The sequence below is a fragment of the Cervus canadensis genome, chromosome 1, assembly GCF_019320065.1.
Source record: "Cervus canadensis isolate Bull #8, Minnesota chromosome 1, ASM1932006v1, whole genome shotgun sequence".
Taxonomy (NCBI): domain Eukaryota; kingdom Metazoa; phylum Chordata; class Mammalia; order Artiodactyla; family Cervidae; genus Cervus; species Cervus canadensis.
In genome coordinates this window covers 42483921-42511209 of record NC_057386.1, presented here as the reverse complement: position 1 = coordinate 42511209, position 27289 = coordinate 42483921, and the positions used below count along the sequence as shown (strand labels likewise).

Here is a 27289-nt window from a genome sequence, read left to right as displayed (position 1 = left end):
TCTGAGACAGAATGTTGTCAAAACATTTTAAGCTAGCCCTGGAGAAAAGAAAGGAATTCTAGTTTTTAACTCGGTCAATAGTGGTCTGGCCCAATTATGGTTCTTCAGCCCTAGTACTCCACATCATGACAATAGCAGCAATGGAAAAATGGTGGCAGCGTCTGGTGATCTGGGAGAAGTTGCTTCTGAGAGCAGTACAGAACCACAGCTCTCATCAGTAATGAACAAAGGCACTTCAATTCCTAGGAGAATGCATATCCCTAACATGGCATTCAGCAACCTTTATGTTTATCTCAAATTACTTTATCTCATTTTCTTACTCACATTCCTCTCCATATTGATATATATCTCAGAGGGCATTTTCACTGTGTTATCATTTATCCTTAAAACCAAGACGACGGAAGTTTTCTCAATGCCTTATAAATTCTCAGTATTTCCTAAATGAAAGGTCAGGTGTGGGCTAAACCATGCTAACTATCCAATCTTAACTCTTCTGTGCTTAGGCTTGGCATAACTTCTTCAGTGATTATCCAGCCATAGCAATTCATAACTTCAGTTATCTTCAGAGTTCTGTTTAGAGGTAGGTTCTTGCCTTCTAACTAGTCCCTATAATGCCAATCCCACTCACCTTCACACACCTTAGAATGGGCTCTTAAAAGTCATATACTCCTCACCAGCTCAAAGTCTTTCAATGACTTCCACTAGACTAAAATTCAAACCATGATCCGTGATTGGCCCACCTACTTCTCCAGTCTCCACAAACACGGTCCCAGCCCACCACTTGCACTTCATTTTTTGTTCCTCCAAGAGGCTAAGCTTTCCCATCTGTTTCTGCACCTATTGTTCCTTCTGCCTGTAACACTCACCCAAAACTTTTCTGCCAGGGCTGGCTTCCTAAACCCTAAGCTCCAAGGTCCCTTTTGGGATCTATCTCCTGTCTACCTGTATACAGGTGAGTATCCAAGCATATAATTGGCATTCCTAAGCATTCATAAGTTTTAGGTTTTCAATAACTGCCTATACCTAGACCCTAACCTTGCCATTTCCACTGGTCTGGTAGACATGGCTAAGTTCTATTACAGTAACTTTTTCTCAAAAAGCCTAGGAAAATTATTACCATCACTTTAGAAAAGTTAACTTGCTCAAGGTCAAGTCAGCTACTACTAAATGATGGAGATGGATAGGACTGCAAGGTTTAATTTTATGCTCATAGCCTAAACCACTATGCTACTTCTGGCTCCATCTACTTGTTCAACCTAACCACCACCAATTACTCCATACCCACAGTATTAAAACTTATTTACCATTTAAATACTTTCTTCCAATAAACATTTCATATTTAGTAACTGTGGATTCCATTTCCCAAGGCACACCAAAACCTGTTCAGGACAGCTGATGTGTATAATTCATTCTCAGTATAATCTGTTCTGGATACAACTTAATAAATAGGGCTCAGACAAGTATCATTAATTAAGAAATGAAAAATTTTATTAATCTTTGTAAACAACAGACACTCAAATGTTAATGGTCAATCATTACCGTGGAATAAAAAGACACTTGCTTTTAATAATGCAGAAGCAAAAATCCTTCCACCTTTAAATGAAGATCCAACCCAAAACTTGTTTCATATCTGAAAATAAAGCACCATTTTCCAAATGGTAGTTCTGGCTTTTTCAAAGCCTTGCAAACACTTCCAGACGAACTCAAGAGGGGAGGAAAAAAAAAAAAACAAATAAACAACTCAAGGCTTTTTGTGAGCTCCAATTATATGGTTCCACACACAAACATGTATCTGGGAACACCTCTTCCATTCAAACCCTACCAGTAGGCTAAAATTTAATATAACACTATAAATGTGGTCATCCATTTCATTTTTCTTATGCTCTAGCTTTCAAGCGATACGCCAAGGCAACAAATCGCACTCTTATGCAAGAAAGCTTTAATTTAAAAATACCCACCCACCTCCCCCCTGCCCTGCAAATCCTAGTATTAATTGCTAGCGTCTTTCTTTTTTGATTAGTTTTTAAAGTCAGAAAAAAATAAATAAAAGTCAGTAAAAATTCTAAGCTAGTATTTAATCACAACTTTTAAATCAGTAAGTTCATTTACTTAGATTAAAAATTATGCTACCAGTCAAAAGTTGTTTAGCTAGACCACTTAATCATATACATGGACTAGCACTTATCCTCCTTTGTTTTGTTTAGGTTCTTCTTACCATCATATCCCTTGTATGACTTGCTCTTCTTCACTTCCCAACTTGCCAGTACAGTGCTGGAGTGAAGCCTGGAGATGGAATGGAGGGAACCCACCTGTTCTCCCCACCCCTTTGAGATCTTGTACCATATCACAAAATGCTACATCACTTTGGAAAGCAGACATGGTGTTCAGATGTAAATCACCTTCCCTGCTGTAGCAATTCAATGTTTTCCCTTGAACCTCCATTTACCCTCTTTTTATTAAAAGCAATGGTGTACCAGAGAGGAGAGATTCCAAAATCTCACCACCTTTCTCTCTTAATTTAAAAAACACTGCTTCCCTGAAAATCCACTGTTGCCTTAAGTAACATTTTACTATTATACAATGATTCCCACAATACTCCAGAAAGAGCACAAAGATTTCATTCCCATTTTTGATTATCTGTTGGATCTAACGGGAGCTGAAAGAACAGAAGCCTTAAGGTAAACAGAAGGTCATCACTGGGTTTTAAGATGGGGACATTTAAATAATTCTTCCTTGAAGATATTCTTTACCCGCCACTTATTTCTACTCTGAAAAAAGTGTGAAATATGAAATTAGTAAAGCACCATAAAAATAAAAACAAACGAGACAAAGAAGTAAGGTACCTTTCAGTTTAATCAGTGTGCACACAAATTTGTAAAAATGCTAGACACATTAAGTCGCAAAGGATATTCAAGAATTCTTGTTCATGTCTAGATATTACCTTAAACCATGGAAATTTAGCTATTTATTCACATAACTATTACATGCATTTAAAGTTACATACTTACCGACTTTTCAGCGTCTGCTTATCCTTGCTAGGAAAGGACAGAGTTCCTTAGAAATATACTTCATTTTAAATCTTAAAGACATCAATTGAGGGTCCACACTTTGTTTAGTGCTTATCTAGAACAATACATCACCATTATCACATACTCAGATATCAATTTTCAGGTTTTAGAAGACTATCACTCTTCATACTAAATAAAAAGCAAGAGTTGCCTCTTTATTACTGACTTACAAAGATCACAGCAGGAAAAACAATCTGAAAACATCCTTAGCATATACTGACATTAGCTAGGATGTGACTAAAAGCTAAAGAGGAAAAAAAAAAAAATCCATGTGTTACAATGATCAAACAGGGATCAAGTAATTAGAAACATACTCAAGCTAATTTCCACTGGTATACACAGTCCCAGAAATCAGTACTCCAACCAAAGCTTTTCATGCAAGGTTAGAATGATTTAAGAGTACATCTGAAATTTTCAAGCTTCACTCAGAGACCTCTGTGTAAGTGATTAGTCTGCATGACCATTTTGGGCAAACTTTCCTTAACTCTACTATCAGTTAACTGTTCAGGAATCGCTGGACAGACAGAAATTCTGGTCTTTAAATTTTATACCTATGTAAAATGGCAATCAAAAAGCACTGAGAAAAAAATTTTCTGTCAACTACAAAAAAATCTGTAGAAGATTTTCCTTAATGTTAGTTTGGAGCAAACAAACTAACAAACATTTTTCCTATCTCACCAAAAGGAAATAATTTACATGTTAAAAGTTTCTGCAGTTATAGTCTAGTAAGTGAAGGTCAGAAAAAAAGTGAGCCCCAATTATTAGGAACTGTGAGGAAGTAAAATAATCACCTTAACACTCTTGATTCAGATAATAGTTGAAGAACACAGAAACTCAAGACACTGCCATCAAAGTGTCCAACTTTAGAAAAATAGTAATATATATAAGTATAAAATAGTAAGTACTCACCAGCAAAGCAGCTTTAAAGAGATGGTTTTAAGGAAAACCATTTCCACTGTATCTACACCATTTCTTATACAGATTAAACTGTGAAAGGCAATGAAACTTAAGCCCTTAGGCAATTTTATATATAAAAAACCAAGTGAATATCTTATAAAAAATATTATCAGTTGCTAAATCAAGGTCATTAAAACACTTAACTGAAAACATGACTTCCATATTAACTTGAGATGATCCGTTTTCAGTGGCTCATCACCATCCCAGTTTAATAGGAATAAAAGATCAGCTAGTTTTATGAACACTGTCCCATTATTATACAACTTTACACTTAAGGTGAAGAGGAAGCCATAGACTGGAGAATGGTTCAGGCTTGTGTAAACTAAATTGTACACTTGCTTCTTCTCTCCTCAGTATTTAAAATTTTTATCAACATAAAAGCATATTTAAAGCTTAAAGGAAATCTTTGAAGGATGGTTCAAGTCGACAATGAATCCTGGTAGAACTAATGAAACTAACAAAAACTTTAATGTAACTTTCATAAACAGATATGTTCTCACTGCCCCTCAAAAGGAATACACAAAGAAACCTGTCTAGACTTCCTGATAGTCAGCATTCATTTGGTCATTAAAATATTACTTAGTTCAAAATAAAACGAACCCACAACAGTGGTGCACCAACAGAATAGGCTATAGTGTACAAAAAAGATGAACAAAATCAGTACTTAATTACAGCAAAAGTTGCTAAAAACATGTAAGATCAAAAAAGGTATAAAAAAACATTTTCTAGCTTATGATTGCACGCCACTATCACTGCTAGAGGTGAGGAAACGTGACTTATTGTCTGTTATTCATATTATAAAAAGTTAAAAAAGTATGAATTCCGCCACAGAAGTGGCTTAAGTAGGAGACCCTGAAGCCAAACACCTGCACTCTATATACCAACATGAGCATACAGCCAATTGAAACTTCCACTGTCTTCCTCCTACGTACAATTTATCTATTTAGGTTCAATCATAACCAGATAATAAAGGAGCAGTATTACACCTTTATTACAACTAAGGTGAGCAAACCTAGAGCTACTTTGGCCCAAATATTGTGTGTGTGAAAGTGTCCAATGGATCTCTAGTATACTCACATTTAATAACTGCACAGCTTTCTTCCTTGTGTGGGTTATATGGATATGTTTGAAAAAAATAGGAACATCAGGTACTTACAGATTAAACTAACCTGTACTGGCAGGGCTGTGGGATTTTTCTTCTCTACCAGTAAGTAGCAAATGCTGAAATTCTGCTGCTAGTTAACAAAAACACAAATTGTATTAAACTGAGGAGTTCAATTCAGTTTAAAAAGTCAATGCGCATAAAATTTCCTCAGAGTCTGACATTAATACAGTTAAAAATTTTTCTCCCTAAGTCTTAAAAAATTACCTTATGTTGGCTATTAAATTTAGAGTGATCTTACGAGAATGAGTTATTAATACTGTATATCTCTTGGCTACATCTCAATTTTAATAAACTATTTTGGTATGTGTACTACAGAAACACGGGTTACTCTAAAAGGGTAAACTTGAATATTTTAAAATTCAACTTTTAAAATACTTGATTTCATTTCCTTATACTGAAGATTTTCAATTTTAAGAACCTGGGCAGAAAAGTAAATTCTACTGTTTCTCCTACAAGTATAGTAACAAGCTAATAACTAAAAGGGAAGGCTCTGCTCAGTAACTAAAATATCTCATTTTTCTAACTCAAATGTCCAGAAACTTTAGTAACTCTTTTCTTGGTCCACTTGGGTACTTAGGCAGCCTTGTTTATTAATAGAAACTGGGAAATGATGCAGCAAATCTTGTTTATTTTCATCTTTGACTGACCACCAAACTATTTATGAATAAAATGTTAACAAGCTACATTGTAATAAATGATCTGGTGAAATCTTTCATAATGAATGTAAACCAAGGCCAGAATGCTGTCACTTTTCGTTACATTTAAGGTTCTTAAAAAAGTCTAACAACACTATACAATGGCTTCTCCCAAATAATCACCACTGGTCTCTTGTGTAGTAAGCTGGGTAAACAACATTCTTCATTTTTATCCAAGCTGGGCATCAATGAATTTCATTGCCAGTTACTTATATTTAAACCAAAACTGAACATACAATTAAACCAAAACAAAACATACAATTCTTAACTATGATAATGGTTAAAAAACAAAACCCAGACACAGTAAGAATGCCACAAGGCCTAGAAAATTCCAATAAAGGACTTCCCCCTTTTTACACACAAAGCATTACAAAAACCCCTGACCCAACACAGCACATTACTGAAGCTGTGCTGTATCACAACTTTACAAAGCACTACAATATTTGGAATTAATGGCTGAGATCCAAGTAATCAATTGTTAGAACAGTTTACTCACATGTATTTTCTCTACAGTTAATTTGACAAAAATTACAATACACAAACATATTTTCATAATAAAGCTGGTGGTTATTTGCCGCCTAAAGAACCTAACTATGAACCAGTCTTCATTTACAATACTTATGTTCAATTTGCGTCAGAAATAAATAGTTCAAACCAGCTTCAGTGAAGATCGACTTTGGGTCTCCAATTTCTACCTTAAATTGATTTCTATATCCTGACTAGTATAATTTCCCCTGAGAATACATGAGATTAATTAAATTTAAAGAGAGAGGGTTCAATAATTTTAAACTAGTAAGAGTTTCAAACTATTCTTTTTTGAGTTCGGAAGAAAATGAAAAGTTTTTCCTTTTATGGCCAAATTACTATGCAGAAGTATATAAAACCTAGGTCAGGAAAAACAATGCTTATAAAAAAGCAATTCTTCTCCAAGCCTTACTGAACAATCTAGTTTCTTTTAAAAGCTGTATTTTCCAACAAAATGCCAAGTAAAAACATGAAAACACTTGGAAATACTGGAGATATTTTAACCACAAAATTGTGAATATCCAATATGCGCATAACACTATATAAGTAGCTGCTTATTTTGCCAAGAAATCACACAGAAATGTTCGATGATTTATATGCTATAAAAACAAATGGTTATTTATTAAAATGATTCAGATAACAGAAAATAAAATATTGAAAAAGAAGGTTGAGAGAGGAGTAACCTACACTAGTATTCAAATCATGAGGATTGCAAGCAGAAGTATAATTGGGAGAACGTTTACTTACAAAACTCTGCCTTATAGTCAATAGTCTTATAATGAATCCTTTCTTTTAGAAGACTTCCATAAAAGAGTGAGAGAGAACCAGTTTCATTTTGGAATAACATACAAAAGTTATTCAATATGGTAGATAAATACCGCCTTAAAAAAAAGACATACCTGATTTACACAAATTTTAGGTTACATGTTTCCTACTTTAAAAAATCTCATAACCAACACAAGTGTCAGTTTAAACAAAATTTTATCTCAGAAAATAAGTGACTTCAACATTTCCTTTCAGTAATTTACCAAGTTTTACCAGTGGACATGATAGACACCTGAGAGTTAAGTAATGCTTAAAATTGTTATTTGTCTGAATCACAGAACTACAGAGCTCAAAGAAACTACATCTTACCACCTTCAATAAATTATGTCACCCTTAGAAAATTCCTCCCACCCCAGCACTCAAATGTACTTAAATAAGAGTATATTTCAATTATAATTATTTCAATGATCACTATTAAGAAATGGGACAAGCAACTTCACGTTTGAATACTTCAATATATTGGGGCAAGGTGGCTGTAACAGAAAGCACCTCCAACTAAGGAGTCTTAAAAGGTGCAATTATTGAGCAGGGAATAAAATATTCCAATGGAATTTTTTCGTGGTGACACATTCTTTTTTCGAACATTGTTATCTTCTTTCCATGATTCAGTTACAGAGAAAAGCATATGTTCTAGTTACAGACATGAAAATTTGGAATTCACTGAATGTGTATTTCTTTACGCTTCCAAGAATTAAAACCACATAGAAACACAAGCCTGAGTTTGCTAAACATTGTACTATACGTTAACTGTTACTGTTCAGAGGAAAATGCTATCTGCATAGAACGATGGCTTTAACACAGGAAGAACAAAAGTAATCCAAGTTAATGTTTTGGCCTCTCTTCCAGTTCCCCCTTTACTTGCCCCCTACAACATATACACATAAATACTTTTCTTAACCAAATAAAAGCAATTTTTGGTTGGAAACAAACATAGATGCTTTTCGTGTGTGCATATTGCATCAAATATTGCTCAGTAAAGATAAAAATGAAACTCAAAATTATCATTCCAAAACCATAGTTCAATATACTAACTTTACTATGTGATACAATTTCAGTTTGACTGCTTGAAAATAATCACCCATACTGTAAGTCGTTAATACCCAAACCTTTTTTATACCAAATGTGTAGTGTATACACATACATACCACACATACACACCATCTTCCCACTTTTCACAGGGCTCTACATTAACATTTGCTCTAATGTGGTGAGATTTATATATATTAAAAATCACAAGCATTTCCAGATGGCTTTTCAACCTTCAATACGTATCTTTGCAATTAAAAAAAGCAGATTTCACTATCCAGTGGCATGTCTAATGATTAAACTTATCCTTGAGGTTAAATTTAATAGTTTGAGGAGAAAATAACCAGTCAGATTTTCCTAAAAAGTAAAAGGGAAAATTTGAATGAAACATATCAAGCCTCCAAATCAACAATGTCAAATTTTGTCAATTTACTAAAGTTCAAAACAAGTTAATACCAGCTTTACTGAGGCTGTTAAGTATTATGTAACACAAATTACATGTCAAATATTTTATTAACACCACAGTCAAACGTGAATATTAATATAGAGCCTTCTCTGCCAAGAGAGTATAAAAACCCTAAATTTAATTAAATTTAGGGGCCTTCACCAAACTTGCTGCAAGTTTGGGGACATGAATATCCAACAGCCATAAAGCTGTGAAAGCCCCTATAAGGAATAAAATAAATCCCACTTGCCTCAGACTGAACAGGGCAACACTGAGACTCAGCCTCAGCCTGTCCTATGGCAGGGCTATAGGAAGAAGAAAATTTTAATTTTAGAAAAACATTACCCAATTAATTTAAAAGACATGCATTAAAAAAAATCCCAATGATCAAGCAAGCATAGGAAAAAAGGAGTAGCTCTTTAAAAAAAAAAAAATCTATTGTCCACTGTAATTCCATTCTGAGTCCATACTTTTATTGGGACTCTCCCCCACCCCCACAAATAACTAAATTTAGTTAAACTGAGTTTAAGTTCAATTATATAACTTGATCAGTGGAATAGGAGGGCTCAAAGAATATTTACCCCATTTCTAATTGGTAAATGTGTGAGAGATTGCTAAGACAGTAAGTATTCAAGTCAAATGATATTCCAGCAGTCACTCAAAAGTTGATCCTCACCTGCTGGCCTTGTTACTGTCATACAGTAGTAAAAGCTACATAATAGAAACTAGTGCCAGACAAAAATGGTGGTTCTTTTTTTTCTCAAGTGGTGACAACAGATGTATGCTAGAGCCAAAGCTGGCAGTCTCATTAATCTGACAACCTCCTAAATTGTTAATCACAATGCCTGCTTGTATATAACTGGGTCCCCAAAGCTGTCTTCTGTGAGGGAAGATGAGGTTTACTTAAACTGAACTCCATCCATTATTTAAGAAAGTTAAGTCAAAGAGTTAAAATTACTTCAACATAATTTGTTCCACTCATTATTGAACCATAATATGGACCCCAGAAGCAGTTAGGTAAAAGGTATGTTCTAGAAGCTTATTATGCTCTGATGCATGCACAAATTATACATTAAATATACCAAATGGGCACCATCTGAGCCATATACATACAAACATAAGAGATGATGTGCCTAAGTCTAAGTGCTGTGCATAACATTTTGAAATAACTTATAATTAGAGTTCTACCCCTTATTCATAAGTAGTAATGTTTTCTCCTTATAGATCTCAGAAAGCAACCTCAATATACTGGTTCTCTTTGCATTAAACGCAAATGAAGCTTTGCAAAATTTCTGAAGTATTACTAACCCATTTTTACCCTCTTCCTGCCCCCTCTGCCCCACTGTTATCATCCATTCCTAGTTTGTTGATGACCCTGTACATGAAATGCTTGGGAGACACTTGGTTTGGGAAAACATTTCCTATTTAATAATTCTAAATTTAAATTATGCCATCTTGACCTTAAAGATTCTCAACACAGGTCTTTGGCAGTATGATATACATACTGCCAAATCTAAGAAGTATATGATAATTCCAAAACTATGTAGGTAGACATGTGTTTGTTAAGAAAAGGGGTAGAGAAAGAAATGCTTTCCTGGTGATAAATAGCACAGGAGCTATACCACCACTGAAGCAAAACAAATGGCACTTAGCTTTGTAATACTCAGTATTTTCTTTAAATCAATGACTTTACTTGTCACTTATATACAGATTCTTTTATGATAATTAAAACATCCTTTAGTATTTTGTTAGATGGTTAAACTTTTTTTTTAAACAAAACTTCAGATTCTGCTACCTACACCTCCACATAAGGTTATAGAGAAATGTTCTTTTCTTAGCTGTCTTAACTTTATATCAAGGAAAACTAAACTTGAGTTCATAATATTAATAATTATACTTTGCACAGGTCATTTGATACTTAAATAATCATAAAAGTATTCTACAGAAGATTTAAAAATAGATGCCAAAAAGTGGTCAACGAGCTATTATTATTAGACTTGCAACACAAGATACTGAATAATAGCAGTCATCTCTACAGAAAAGTTCTCCATAGAAGAGTTTTAACATTCAAATTTCCAAGGATGAAAAGGTTAACAGCAAAAAGCCATTTAGGCTTAATAACAGAAGGCAGCCATTTAATCAAAGAAATAATGAAATCTTCCAGGAACATAAAAAAAATTTTCAAATCCATCTGTTAACCATTTTGAGAGGCATATTTATATTCTCATAATTACACTTAGAATACATACCAGTCATTAACAGCACAAAAGGCTATTACTGCATGCACCTAAGCTTCTAGAATTTTGCACCTGAAAAGCTTCTGAGGTCCACTCAGTACCACAGTTTCAAATATAATCTAAAGGAAATGAATGGGTCTGGCACTAGGCTCTAAACATTAGCAGCAGGAAGAAGGGAATATTAGGATTTACATTTTAAGTCTCTATATCTAACGTGTACTGACAGCAAGGGGGTGGAAAGGTGACACAATATAAAGATTTCATACTCATATAATGACCCATATATATATATCTCTAAGTTTTTTGTCAACTGAAGGATTAACATACAATACCACATATACTGTCCAGTTAAAAACATGCAGCTAACGAACAACCTACAGTTCAATGACAGAATCCAATGATATATCAAAACTGCATTGGTAACTACGAATTTTATTATGTGGACATCTACTCTGGCATGCATTTGTACAAACCTTTCAGGCAGTGGTCCACAGCTGGGTTACGAATAAAAAGGCATAAATTTTTCTCTCATTTTATTACAATGAAGTTTTAACAGTACAGAAAAGTCACATGACCTTGGAGGGTCAGATTTCTTAAACCCTGCAACATGAGGAACTCTAAATACATTAAATATTGTTACACATTCAGACTTCCAATGTACAGGTACTTGGAGACAGTTACAGCCCTCACCAAGCTAGGTTGGGGACATGAAGTCCAACAGCATCTGAAATGCTGTGAAGGCATAACTTTACAAATAGCAATGTAAGCTTACAGAACTTGCCTTTATTAAGGTGGTATGTTCATGTAATTCCAGCGCCTTCACAATATAACGAACCAAATTTACTATACTTCACTTCTAAAAACCTAGATGAAACATGAAAAAGAAGCCATACAGTATAAATTGCAACTTCAGGAAAAGTTCCTGCTTTATTATTCCAAATAAATTTTCCCATGTAAAATAAATGTCCAATAGTTCCTGGTATGTGGGAAGATAATGTTTTTGTTAAAGTCACAATGACGCCTTATTGACGGAAGCTTGGCTATATAAACAGCACAAGTTGAGAAAAGGTTTAATCTCCAAACCTATTAGACTGGATGAAGTAAGATCAGTAACGGCCACCTTGCGACATTACAGGAGGTCTCATTCCCATCGGAGGTCGAGGAGGCCCACCTTGGTAAGGGGGCACCATTGGCGGTCCCTGCCCATATGGTGGCATAGCACCAGGAAGGTAACCCGGCATGCCTTGATGATGACCACCATACTGACCTAAAAAACACATTTAAAACACACAAAAAAAGATTCAGTCTGTGCACCATACTTTTAAATGTAATGCATTTTGCATATAAATTTGTTTTATGTGTATACTCAGAAAGCCACTAAATAAAAAAAACATAAAAAAGAGGAATACCATGAGGTGGCATTGGGGGTCTCATTCCTTGTTGCTGTGGGATGCCTGGCTGCGGTGGCATCATACCTCCAATTGGTCCAACAGGTGGATTACCAATGGGAGCCTGTCCTGGTCGAGGAAGATTACGTTGGTATTTAGGTAACTGTGCTCTTCTCTCTTCCTAGGAATAAAAATATGTGAGATGTGAAACATATGAACACAGAGAGTTGTTAAGCATGAAGGCAAGAAACTAAAGTCCTTATAATCATTTTTAAATGTACTTACATTCCAATTACTTTCACAACACAAATCAATCCAACTACTTAAAACCTTGATGCCTTAAGAAACGTCACCTAGTTTTATATTTGCAGTATGTTATGTTTGAACAACTTTCCAGGAATTATAAATTGCTTCAGCAAGAAACTGTGTAATGAAGAAGGTGTATGTACAGTAAGCAATCTGCAGATTAACTTACCTGCTTTTTCAATTCATTTACAAGTTTATGTCCAACTAAACTAATTTTTAAGAGTAAGAACCCAACTCACTACCTTCTTTTAGACATAGTGTTAGGGGAGGGGGAATGCATCTAAGATCAAAATATGCAATATTCACTTTGTTTTGTGAAGTTAGAATGGTAAAAATAAATTTGAATGGTAAAAATCACTTAGCATTCAATCAGATCTTAAGACCATTGTACACAAATTAAAACTTTTTCAAATGAACAAGTTGCTACAATAGTACTCAATCAAACTCTGCTAGTAAAAAATTGTAAACAACTTACCAGTGATATATCCTCATCTGGATGGATCAACTTACTGGTTGCACTGGTTGTGGTAAGTGTAGCAGGCTTACTTGTAATGGAAGCTGCTGGTTTAGCTGCAGTGCTATTTGTTGTACTAGTGGTTGAAGCTGTAGACTGTGTATATGCAGGGAATGTAGGCTTTGGTGGTTCTGTAGTTGTTGCAGGGGTACTATTTAAGGGCTTGAAATCTGTACCAACAGGTCCCTGGACAGCTGCCTGAGCCTGTAAAACAATCTTTCATCAATAAAACCTCAAAACTGAAATATATCTACCACCAATTTAACTTAAAAGCAATACACTAGCATTCAATAAGGGACAAAATTTTAAATGAAAACTAAGTTAACATGATCAATCCACAAAATTTAAGATAACATAAAATATTGAAAGATGTGAATCAAAGTACAACTAAAACACAGCAGGGGAAACAAGAAACAAGACTGCTTATGTAATTTCTCAGACAGCATATATCTCCTCACCAATAATTAATTTACAAAGCTTTGTATTATTCCTAATTGATGAACTACTGTACTGTATCATGAAATAGAGTATGTTCAATTTTCATTACTCTAAATTACTTTTTAAAAAATTGATCTACCAAACAAAAAAATAAGAAAAAGTCAAATTATAGAATACAAAAAAATGTTTGCATAAATTTCAGTTACTAAGCCTACCATAAACAATCATCAATGGTGACACATTAAAGATATGGCCTTCAGAAATATTCTTTATACAGTAATACAATGTCCGCTCAATTAACAATGTCTGTATGATTATGATGGACAAAAGGGTTCAGTAGAGCTTTTAAGTATAAAGTTACCAGTAATATATTTGTTACTTTCTGTAACACTATGCATCTGAAACATGTAAACTAGGCCAATTTTTAGAACCAAATGCAGAGTACTAAATTTCCTTACGTTATACGTGATGCATTAAACAGCATAAAACAGAATAGCTTAATCATGCATCAAGCTAACCATTGGCCACTATAATGCACTTACTGCTTACATGCTTTTAACCCTTTAGAGCCATAGGAGTTTGGGGTACATTTTTTTCTATTAGTATGTGGTTCAAATTTTCAAATACCATTGATTTATAAGCCATTAATTTCTTTTTAAAAAATTAAATAATATATTTTTGGGAAAAGATTAAGTTTTTAAGTAGGGTCCAAAGGGTTAAGTTATAAAGCCATTTTAACAATTTTAAACTGCAACTTCCTGCGTACTTGTGCTGTGCTAGGAAACAGAGCTTTAGAAGATGCAGACAGACTTTCTGAATTGGATGAAGCTGTACTTGAGCTTGTTACAGGTGTCCCCATCTGTAGCATAAAAGAAAGGAAACAATGAAAAGTCTCCAAACAAATGGGTGAAAATAAGCCATGTGGTAGACTTTTTTTTCCAGTATAGATAGATTGCATTTCTGTAAATGCAAAATACAATGCAATCAAAACTGTTTTATATATAGAGGTAGGCAGTTAATGCATTTACAATAAACAGAGTGACAGTATGAGTTTCAAAAAAACTTTAATTCTATATCAATAAATCTAATTAACCATAGTTTTTTCTTCCCCCTAAACCTAAGGTGTTCTGCACTATGGTATTTCAAAACTGATACCTTAAACTGAGAATTATGATGCATTACTTAATTCTCTCAGTAACAATATTTGCCAAAAGTTTAATAACATCCCTCAGGAAAAAGATCACCCCCAATCTCAAAAACATAAGTTAATATGTCTTAAAAGGCACTTAAAAAGTAATGCTTGTTAATTTAGCAACTACAAACAGGAAAAAGTTGAAAAAAGAAAACATCTAATAGATCATTTTAAGGTGAACAATAAAGAACATAACATACATCCTGATCTTTTGAATTCTGAATGAATTAAATACACCTGCCTAATTCAGAATGAAACTGGGATAACAACCATTACATACATACTACATATAATCTTTTGCTTCTGAGTTCTGGCAAGGGGTAGAAAAAAAGACGAGTAGAAATACCAGTTTGACTAGGTCAAAATCCATTAAATGATGCCCTTCCTACAACAGTGCAACATTGTTTAACAATTCTAGATTAAAGGAAGAGCCCAAAAATAATTTGCTACAGATTTCAGGATTTTACATTTTTTTTTTTTTTTAGGATTTTACATTTTTGTCTTTGGTTTCATTCTACCCAGAGCTCATTATGTAAAAGAGGAGTTCTTAACATTTTTATTTAAGCTCCCAGAAATTAAATTTTCATTTCTAATAAAGTGAAGAATAACCAGCATTAACTATTATGAAAAAACAACATACAACACTATTCTCTGGTTTCAGTTAATCTTTTATGAGTAGAGAAAAGCAATGTGTACAAACATGGGAGAGAATAGGCCACTCCTTAGTACAATAAATAAATTATATTAAAAAGATTAAGAACTACTTAAATAACCTATGACAAACTTAAGGATTTCAGTAAACTGCACTTTACCTTTAAATATTAATGCACTCCTTTTTCAAGAATTTCGCCTTACCTGTCCTGCACTGGGGAAAAGAGGCTTAGTAACTGGAGGCTGCGGAGCCGGAACTGTTGCTGTTGGTGCAGGTGGTCTGTTAAGAATACCTGGAGCTGAAACAGCCTGTGCCTGAGTCATTGGAGGAATTCCAGGACGTGGAACAGGAGGGGGCATACCTGCAGAGAATTAAAAAAATTCGTAGCCAATTAAAAAACAAAACAAAAAACCCTATACTGTAAAATTACTAACTCTTGACTCCTGAACTCAAAGAGGCCCAGAGAACCTAGGCATTTGCCACTTGGAACAACTCTGCCTCCAACTTTCTACATGACTTTGTTCCTCTTTAAAATTTTTAGATGTTTAAGATACCACGAGAAAACCTATATATAGGCAGAGCAACAAGTAGGCCTATTGATATTTACTAATGCAATAAAATTTTCAAACATACAGAATTATTTCAATCATCTAAGACAGATGTTTCCAGAACTCTAATGCAAACTGCAATAAAAACTATTAATAGGTCATATACTCATAAAAATTATTCCAGAAAGGAAGTTACTCCACCTAAATACTTTAATACATACATTTTCCTAAATGCACCACTAGCCGTTCTTTCAAGTGCCTCAAAGTAACTTAAACTTTTACTGACTTCCTATTAGCAAATGAATACAGGTTATTTTTCTTTATTCCTTTAAAGGTCTAAAGTTATGTCAGATCATAATGTATGTGAAGCTGTTGCCTAAAAATTAAAGGTTGCGCTAGCTATGATTCAAATTTTGCTGCTGCTTTATTTTTCCTGCTCCTTTTATACTATCACTTGAGTACATGTGACTCTGTTATGGATTGCAAATCAAACGTGCTAGGACTAAAAAACCAGGCAACAGATCAAGAGAGTCTCATGGAAACCTGTGTGGCACACTTATTTCTTGGGCTAACCAAATCCCATCTCCTCACATTATAGACTTAGTCAAGATATTTTAATTAATTTGCAGGCTTCCTTGTACCTAGGGGGTCCATTAGACCTTTTTCTGGCAAATGACATCTAAGAGGCTAAGAGCTTCTGGGAAAGTTACTTTGCCATAAAGTAAAAGAAGTAAAAGCATCCTTTCTTGCCTGAGTCATCTTGGAACTACTGAGTAACATGTCTGAGGAACAAAAGCTAAGGCTGGCAAAGTGGCAAATTTAAGAAAGTATGGGTTCTTGTTATCACCGTAGTCATCAAATCTACCACTTAGGGTTGGGTTTTTCTGTTACGTGCTAAGGGTCTCCATTACTTGTCTAAAATATTCCTAATATATATAACCACTCTTTAAGTCACAAGCTCAATGACTCATTCTGGTTGCTTTGAAGACTACTTTTACTGTCTATTAAAACACACACACACACACACACACACACACACAAACTACAGTAATTTCTCACAGTAATTTTAAAAGAAGTCGCTAACCTATAGAAAACTTAAAATCACATTGTACCAATGCTCATAAATTTGTTATTCAAAATACTTAAGAATAAAACATGCCTGTCATATTAAAAAGGAAATTGTCTAACATTTCATACCTGGTGGCATACCAGGCATCAGAGGTGGTATTCCCGGTCCAGGTGGCATCATTCCACCCATTGGCATCATTCTATTAGAAAGCAAATTTCAAGAGACAACTAAAGTTAATTAACAGCATAAAACATTAGAAAATATTCTAGCTAAAAGCCTGAAACAACAATAAAGACTTGAATTTGACCTCTAATATTGAAATCTATCGAAGTGAAAGAACATACAACACACTAAAAACAATCCTATCAAAATAAATCCCCTAAAGCCCAGCAAACACTCTGGTTTACCAGTAGAAGAGGGGGAAAAAAATTCAGTGTCTGTTAAAAGAACATTTTAATACATTTAAAGTTACTGAGAACAAATATTTTACTCTTCTTAAAAACAAGAGGCCTTATCTAAAATGTGTAACTGGAAAACAAAATCACTTTCTGTCTCACTTGGAATATATCCACAGAATATAAATTAAAAAACAAAACCAAAAACAAAACCAAAAAACCTCCCCCTTTAAACAGAACCCTCCATTTTAGAGCTATCAGATTTTTTCCAAAAAGAAAAAACACTAAGTGTATTCTATGGAGTGAAAAGTTTTCTTTTTTGGGGGATGGGCACACATAAACCACGATCAAAATGAAAGATAACCAAAACTAAACTCACAGCCTCTACTTTTTATGTAGAAAGCTCCTAACACTAAACCAGGACTTAAAAGCATAACCCTTATTTTCCTTTTCTTAGAAGAGCTCACCTTCAAATATCAGTGTCCAATTCACTTAAAAAATCACAAGTTTTGTGAATTTTTGATTTAGGATTCTTAAACAGAATAACTTCTATATATAGGTTTTATTAAAGAAAATTCAATTACTTTCCATAATAGAGCATGTAATTTCACAAAAGAATATACTCTTTCTTAAATATCAACCCTCTCTAAGTCTCATAACTTTTAGCAGCTCGGGGAAAACAGCTGCAAAATTAGAAAATGATTTATGTGGGTCTATTACTATTTCCTCAGATGTTTTTTAGTTCCCTCCTTTAAGAGATCTGTGTCAGTTTGCAAATTTTAGAAGTTTTAGTGAGGAAGGTTAGAAAAGTTTTGAAGTCAACTGAATAGATACCATTAAACACACAAAAAAATGACATTATGATTATACCTCCTGAATTACATTATGAATGAGATGCTTACATGTTTTCACCGCAAAATGACTGGGTGTATTTTCTCTGATGATGCAATCTGTGAAAATGTATGACAAAATCAAAATCTAACTGTGATTTTCAAAATACAGTGGGAAAGTGTATTGTATACCTTTCACATCCAACAATATTTTTAAGTAAAAGTGATGAGCACGGGCACCTCATATTCATTTTAGTTCTTGAAGACTTGACAAATCATTTACAGAGTTTGCTTCTGTCACAACTACAAAGTGTCATGGACAGTTCTGAATCTCAAAAACTCAAATCTACAACCAACTACTTTAATTACATCAGATGCAATTGAAGCAGATGGCTGCCTACATTTATCCTAAAACCCAAAAATCTATTCTCTCCAGAGGCAAATTTATATTCCTTAAATTTATTAGTAATTTCTTTATTAGATAAGTTTAATAATTAATAGAGCCCATACCTTTTAGAAGCAAAAAAAAAAACAAAGAAAATCCCACAAAGTAACATTTAATTGATGTAAATACCCAAGCTGAGAAAGATCACTACTAGGCACCAGCTCACAAGTTAATTAAAAGAGTTTCCTTACCCAGGTGGCATTCCTGGCATAACTGGTGGCATTCCTGGCATCAGAGGAGGAACACCTGGCATTAATGGAGGTATGCCTATAAATAAGAATTTTCACCAAAAAGAAAACATACAAAAAGAAGGAAAAATTAATACTTCTAATCTGTATCAATGAAGACTTGAGAATGTTAAATTGTAAGAGGCCTTAGGTGCTACCTGGAGGCATTCCTGGTGCTCCTGGAACAGGCGGTAGTCCTGGTTGTGCCATTGGGGGGATATAACCTTGCTGAGGCTGAACAGGCTGTGGTTGAAATGAAGTCGAAGCTGCAGAGTCATCATCATCATACTCATCAGAATCATCTTGCTGCTTCTTTTTTTGACTCTCTGCTAAAAAAGGTTCAATTAATTTTTCCCATAGAGTAAAAAAAAGAAAAACAAAGCAAGTCTAAGACATTCAACATTTAAAAACTTTATTTCGGTGCAACTAGCTCTTGAGATTTTTTTTTGCAAAAAAAATTCGGCCAACACTGTTCTTTACTCTTTAAATGGTTTTTCAATCTGTATTAAGCAAGAAGGTTAACATCCCCTCCCTATTCTATGGCAGGCAAAAGTCATTTTCCTAAATCAGCTATACATAACAAGCTTCCTATTCCACTCTAAAAGGTAAATTATGACAAAGCAGTCTGACCTCCCTGTAATGCTTTTCAAAATAAAAAATTTCTTAGGTTATTAGTAAGATTCTATCATTTGGATAGAAGAGGGCTGCAAATACCAAGTCAAATACAGTACTAAAAATTTACAACTAGTGATTTCATAAATCTAAACAAGGTACCTTCATTTTTAAAGGCCTTAACACTTGCTATATCTACCTGGAATTCAGTTATGAGCAAAAAAATGTATGAAATTATCCAAACAGTACCATGTATACAAAACAAAATCTATTAATTTCAAACATAAGACAAAAAAACTCAAAACTGTGGAATTCTGAATAGATCTAATGTGCGGTGCTATGCTTAGTCGCTCAGTGTGTCTGACTCTTTGCGACCCCACAGACTGTAGCCTGCCAGGCTCCTCTGTCCAAGGGGATTCTCCACATAAGAACACTGGAGTGGGTTGCCATGCCCTCCTCCAGGGGATCCTCCCAACCGAAGGATCAAACCCAGGTCTCCTGCATCACAGGCAGACTCTTTACTGTCTGAGCCACCAAGGAAGCCCGAATAGATCTAATACCGACCATTAAATTTATACTTTAAAATAGTAATAATACTCTCATTAGTGAAGCTTTATTAAGAAATTTATTTATTAAGCGTATACCTTAGCATTTACCTTGTGTTTTTTGTTCAAGAAGTCGTCTTCTTTCATCCATATCTTTTTCTGGAATACCTTCCATACCATATATTTCCAACTCTATGTCTGTTCTCCCAGGTATTGCATTTGGTACTGCATCTATTGTCTCTTTATGCACCTAAAATTAAAAAACAAACAAATCCACACAAACAGAACGCAAGCCTTCCATTAGATAGACAAAACTGCCTCATGAAAGTCTTTTTTAAAAAAGAATTTTAAATTACTCATAGACCATTTAGTATAAAGGTAAAGAATAACTTGTTCTATAGTGAGACTGAATTCAACCCCCCAGCTTTTCAAAATCTGGGCAAATCATCTGACCTAAGCCTCAGTTTACTTCACCTAATTTACTACCTAACTTCTCAGGTTATTTTTAAGATTAAAAAAAAAAACTGTATATAAAAAGCACTTGGCAATGTGTAGCTTATAATCTTGTTTGAATTATTAGCAATGAAGTAACAGTACTACTCAAATCAGGGAAGTCTGAAGTCTGAATTAAGTAATGTTTATGAAGCCTTATTATATTAAATAAATAATAAATAAATAAAGTGAAATTTCCAATGATGTACTTGACAAGCTAGTAATTACAAACCACAAAGTGACATTTATAATTAGCATTACCCACAGCTAATGAGTCACCTAAGGAGCTTAATACTGCCATAGCAGAGAACCTGTCCCTATCTCTGAATGTATTTGGTTGATCACAAAAAGAAGTTCTTAAGATGTGTTATTGTGTAACACTGAGGATTCAGGACCTTTTTTCACTGTACGGTCTTTGCTAGTTCAAACATTTCTAACCCTCAGTGAGTAACTTCTATCAATATGGTAAAACCCTGGTCAGTCTTGGTTCCTTCAGCAAATATGTTTTAACTTAGGTTAAAGGATGTCAAAGTAGTTTGCCTAGACCACTGGCTTCAACTGGAACCTTATCAGAAATCCAAATTCTCAGGGCACACTTGAGTCCTATTGAATCAGAAACTCTTGAGTACAACCATGAATCTAGGCCTTCAAGGTGATTCCTTTGCATGTTCAAGTTTGACAACCGCTTTTATACGGTAAGGGTAATGACTTTGATACAGTTGTCCAAGTAACACATTTTTCTTTTCCTTTAAGACTCTTTCACAGAACAGAAGGTAAAGAAAACTTTTTTCTTTCTAGAAGAGTATCTCAAAGATTTAAAAAACTGAAATGCAAATCAAACTTAGAAATTATCTTATTATGATTAAAAGATCCATGAATAAAGCTACTCAATAAATCATGTAATTATTCCCCCCCCAAGTTTTTTAGAATGTTACTTTTCTTGATGATGAACATGAAGTCATCTCTATGTTCTCTAAAGAAATATAGCTACATCCACAGACACAGTAACTAGTTTTCATTACGCTTCTAAGTGATGAGGGGAAAAACATCTTTTATCTATAAAAACTGGAGCATGTGTCTAATTTAACTGCCATGCCTATGTCACAGGCTGCTATAAGAATATATAAATAGACAATTTTTTTAAAATAAATAGACAATTTCAATTAAATAATTACTAATAGTCCTTCCAGCTTTCATTACACTTCTTTGCTCTTCTCTTATAGTACAACTCCCTGAAACAGTGCCTCTACTTTCCCTCTCATTTCTCTTGCAAGCACTCCAAACAGCCTTTCATCTTCTTCATCCTAGGAAAGCACTCCTGGCAAGTAATCAATGACCTCTACTTTGATCAAACCACTCTTCGCCCTGTGCTTTCTTGACCTACCACTAGCTTTGACTTAACTCTCTCCTTAAAACACCTCATTTGAAAAAAAAAAAAAAAAAACACCTCATTTGGCTTCCAGGGCACTAGTCTCTTGGTTTTCCTACCTTCTCAATCTTGATAGGTTTATTTCAATCATCTGGTTTATTTTAATCAGCACTACCTCTAAATGCTGGGAGACACCCAAGGTGGAGTCCTTGCACCTCTTTTCTATCTATACTCCCTAAGGACATCTAGTATCATGGCTTAAAATAGCCATCCTTATACTGTATCCTCCCAAACTTCCATCTGTAGCTCCAACTTCTCTAAACTATAGACCTGCAGATTCAACTGCTTATATGCCATCTCCATCTGGATATTCAGTAAGACCTTCTCAACAATACTCAAAATTAACATAACATGATTTAGTATTCTCACCTCTAAGCCTATTCTTCCCGAAGCTTTCTAGACATCAGTGATCATCCCTTGGTATCGAGGAGGAACTGGTTCCAGGACTACCCATCTCATACCAAGGATGCTCAAGTCCCTCATATAAAATGGCATAGTACAGTCACCCTCCAGTATCTGTGGATTTCTGCACTTGAGGGTTCAATCAACTGACTCCCAACTGTGGTTGGTTGAATCCACCGTGATACCAAAATACCAAGGGCCAATTGACTATCACTGTATTCAACTCACTTTTCACAGTGCTCAAACCAAAAACCTTCAGATCATCCTCCACCCCTCACTTTCTCACCTTCCACATCTAACCCATCAACAAATTCTTATCTCTGTCACGATCACCTCTTGCCTCCAATACTCCTAAGGCAGTCTTACTGCACTCTACAGTCTCTTCTCAACCTTACAGCCAAAATGACCCAAAGTACACCAAAGCATGTTACACTTCAATTAAAACCTCCCATTTAACTCAGACTTAAAGAAATACAGCAGCCAACAAGACCTCCTATATAAAGTAGCACATTGCTGCTCTTCCCTCAATATAATACTCCTGATGTAACAGTTTCTCATTTGCTGTTCCCTGGAATCTCTCCCTCACCCTCTTTGATCTCCGTTCAGATGTCAGCTTGTCATTCAGGCCTTTACTATCTTATGGCCCTCCCCTATTCCCCTCTACCTAGTTTTAGTTCTCTATCATGTATCAGCATAAGACTAAGTAAACAATTATAGGTTGTTTTCCTCCACAGTGTTGATCTAAACTTCACAAAAATGACTATTTTATTCATTGCTATATATATGGTGCTTCAAACACTGTACAATGCTGTCTCACATAAATGGTAAAGTCCTACATCTGTACTATACAATAGTCATCCACCAGTCACATGTGACTAAGCAATGGAAATGTGGCTATAATGTGACTAAGGAATTTAACTTCTCTTTTTTAAATTTCTTTTAAAATAGTCACAGGTAACTAAGTGACTGGGTTTCCCTCATGGCTCAGCAGTAAAGAATCTGCCTGCAATGCAGGAGACCTGAGTTCAAAGTGGCAACCCACTCCAGTATTTTTGCCTGAGCAATTCCAAGGACGGAGGAGCCTGGCAGGCTACAGTCCAGGAGTCAAAGAGAGTCAGACAGGATTTAGCGATTAACAACCAGTGATTGCCACAATGGAAAATTGCAGATGTAGCAGGCACTTAGATTTTTGAATGGATTTCAAATTACTGATTGGCTTGATAGAAGTGAGAAAGATCTACAAAAACTTATTTTTAAGCTTGGGGAAGCAATAATCTTGTTTTAATTTACCTCCCTGCCTCCTACCAACAGTAATTTCCAATGGGGATTCCTTCATCTCACGCCTCTCTAGGGTCCAATTACACAAAAATTCAGGCAGCTCTAGGACTGGCAAAGTAGAAGAAATGTTGAATAAAACAGATCTTCAAAAATAAAACTTGCTAGATCTTCAGAAATATACATTACAAAGCTCCCCCTACTTAGAAATGAAAAAAACCTAAATTTTAAATGAAATACAGCACTACCCTTCCATGGAATAAATGGTGGAACTAAACCTAGCCCCAGGCAGGCAACGGGATTGTAACAAATCCTTCAATGGCAGAGTAATGGCAGTTAATTATGTACTAATTCTTTTTTTTTTTCCCAAAGGTTTATTCACTCAGTGACCTTTTTTTCAAAGGTTTATTGACTCAGTCATTTGCGACCCCATGGACTGTAGCCCACCAGGATTCTGTGTCCATGGAATTCTCCAGGCAAGAAGACTGGAGTGGGTTGCCATTTCCTACTCCATATGTACTAATTCTTCCAGGAGTAGAACTGGTCAGATTGTCTACAAAATTTAAATCACTAATCTTTGTTTTTTTGCCCAAGTATTGAGGAAATATTTTGTGATTTCAGCCTGTCAAGTATCTAACTAGGATGAAGATATCAATAATTTAAAGGCAAATACTAATAAAAATTCTTTAAACATAGAAAATCAATCGTTTATCTTCTCCATGGCTAAACGACCTTTTTTTTTTAAATTAACTGGTCAACTTATCCAATCTTTTGCAATGAACAACAACAAAAAACACCCTTGGGTTTCAAAAAGAAATTCAAGGTTTTTCCTCCATGTTGTTTCCAAACTACAAGAGAGCAAAAATTAAGAGAAGAAAACTCCTTACCTGCATGCAATGAATAGCTAAGCCAGGTCCTGTATACAATTTCTTATGACATATATGGCATTTAAAATGCTTTGCTTTTTGGTGCTGTATAAGGATCTTCTCATCATCAAAATCTCTATTACAATACCTGATCACGATTGTTAAGGTACAAAAATATAGCACAATAACATTACTTACAGAAAATAAATATGCAATTAAAGAGAACACTATTCACTACTTAACATTAAAAACGGAGAACAGCTAAAACCAAAAGTACTTTGTATAAACTCTGCTTTTGGTATTATATAACTCGAAATAAACCTGCCACTAATTTTGGAATTTTCAATGTCCCGGAAGCCCACAATCTCTCTTCACCAACCCTAAAGAAACACATCTCCGTAGACCGTAGGCCATATAGCTTTGTCAAATTTCAGCGTTTACCAGATTTATGTGAAATTAACTTTTGTTCAATTTCTCAACCTTTTACAAACGCACGTTGTTAACTGCAAGGGATCAATGTTTATTAAAGAAAAACAACACAGTTTATATCGACAAAACTTCAAGGATTAAGTAGAACATAAAAATAATCAGATTAAGAATTTACATTTAGAATTTAACACTAATTTGGGATCTGAAAATAAGTTCACTGCGAGTAAAAGTAACCATTTCCTATAAAAACCCATAAAGTTGCCTGCAATTCCGAATTTATGTTGCCAAAGGTTTCATTTAAACTCACATAAGAGTTATGTTACCGAGCATTAACTCACCAATTAGATTTTCCTAAAAGCACTTTAACAAAACTTGTAACCATTTTTCAACTATTACAAAAATAAATTCAGTTCTGTAGCCAAGCTTTTTTACGTACAGGACAATAAATAAAAACAATTGGAACGTAGTTTATTAACGTTTCCGGGGAGGGGGGGGAAGACGCCACGTTTTATTCCTAAAATGCATTTTTTCACTACTAGAAAGCTAGGTATAAAGTAAGTAACCCCACCCTGTTACTTCTCGAAGATTAAGGCGCCAGAGGGTGAGACGCGGAAGCTAGATCTACCGCCCACCCCCGCAATAAAAAGCGGGGGGGGGGAGGGGGGTCGAAATCAGGGTTGACTAACAGAAGCCTTTACGAAACCACTGATTCCACCAGAAAAACAAAGTGGGTGACAGACTCCGGAAGCTCTCTCCTAATCCTCCAGAATCAATCAGCGTATTATACTCGAAGTCCCTTTGTGGAATCGTCAACAAAACAACGGTGTGGCAGAAGAGTCCTCAGGGTATTCTGTCCTTGGTGATGGGGTCCGAGCCGCCTCAGGGGGTCAACGCTCGCACCAAAGCAAGAACCTCCTGAGTCACTAAGTCCCACGACCCACAACTGCCAGAGCCTCTCGCCCCAGGGCACCTACTTTCTGACGAGTCTTCACAAATCCAAGTCCAACCACCAAACCACCGACCTCGAGGCCTAGATCCCACTCTCCGCCATAGGCCGAAACCAGGCCTCTCCTAGCCAGTCATCACTAACCGGCACCCCCGCTTGGCCTCGACTTCAAACCGACAAAGGATACCAGCACCACGGCTTCAGCTGCTTCTTCTTCTTGCGACCCATAACTGCGCTCTACCGACAAAAAGAGGAGAAAACAAACAGGAAAAAACAACGTGAAAAATAGCTCACTCTTCCGACCCAACCGCCACCACCGCGTCCCACAGGAAACATCCACAAAATGGCCGACGCCTTCGCTCGCCGCTCTGTCTCCCGTCAGGCTCTGCGGCCGGAGGCGGTGCCAAGCCGGGGAGGGTCACGTGACGCAGGCCTCCGCCCTAAGTGGGTGGAGACTCGCGGCCGTGTCGGGCTGGCGGCCATCTCGTCAGTGCTTGCCATCTCGGCTTTCGTGTGCAAGCGAATTTCTCAGAGCTTATTTTTCTTTATAAAGGATATGGTGACCCATTTACGCCGAGACGCTCGCGAATTGGAGGGGTGAGCAGGGGGTGGAAAAGCTGAAAAGAATCCCCAGAGTAATTCAGGGTAAATTACAAATAAAGGATAACTGAGACAGCACCCAGTTTTTCGTTTTGTTTCATTACCTGATTACTCTTTGTAGTAAGCGGTGGACGTTTTTCTACTACTGAATCAAAGAAGTCGCAATCTCAGTCTAGTAACTCACACATTGGTGATAGGTGCGTAAAGTACGCAGCGTGGTCACCGAGGTGATGGAAATACGAGGTGTTGGCAGGCCTCAAAGGAGGGGAGCCTTTTTATAGAGCCTTGGCGGTCATCAGGGTATCAAGGAAGGTTGCCGGAAGAGTGAATGGGAGCAAGCGAGGTGGAGGAGAGGGTATTTCCCTAAGGGTGCAAAAAGTGCAAGTCTTTGAGCCTGAGCACCTGAAAAAAGAGCTAGAGGTAGTAAGGTTGGAGGTGGTAGTGAGGGGGCTGATGGCAAGAAATGATGCTGGGGAGGCTGGCAAAGATGACTTCTTGAGATTCTCAAGCAGTCTGAGAAGTTGCGTTTTATGCTGATGTCCCTGGGTAGCAACCTAGGAGTTTTAAGAGGACAGTTAGAGAATAACACAAATAAGAGTATAGTTGCTTTAGAGTCCAGGTGCTTGGGATCGTTTCTACCGCCTATTTGCATGACTTTGGGCAAGCCACTTAAACTTCTCTGCCTGCACTTAGAGCACAGTTTGTCATAGAGAAGTAACTAGTAATGTAAATTACATGTTCCTATT

At 35.7% G+C, this 27289-nt stretch overlaps 1 protein-coding gene across 7 annotated transcripts; it reads right to left on the bottom strand.

Annotated features, from left to right (window-relative positions):
- Window positions 1-1463: 1463 nt before the first annotated feature.
- Window positions 1464-26318, bottom strand: ZNF207 (zinc finger protein 207). Of its 7 annotated transcripts, none has more exons than XM_043480693.1 (12): window positions 26131-26318; window positions 24590-24716; window positions 20216-20354; window positions 19106-19276; window positions 18912-18987; window positions 18348-18395; window positions 17179-17249; window positions 15637-15794; window positions 14356-14448; window positions 13113-13355; window positions 12353-12512; window positions 1464-12210 (listed from the first exon to the last, which is right to left on the bottom strand). In XM_043480693.1, exons 1-12 carry the CDS (start codon window positions 26169-26171, stop codon window positions 12050-12052), a joined length of 1488 nt encoding a protein of 495 aa, XP_043336628.1. In that variant the 5' UTR covers window positions 26172-26318; the 3' UTR covers window positions 1464-12049. The 7 variants fall into 7 exon arrangements, with proteins under 7 accessions (XP_043336628.1, XP_043336629.1, XP_043336632.1 ...); XM_043480694.1 differs by having other exon boundaries at window positions 19106-19273; window positions 26131-26315; XM_043480697.1 differs by lacking the exon at window positions 14356-14448.
- Window positions 26319-27289: the final 971 nt, after the last annotated feature.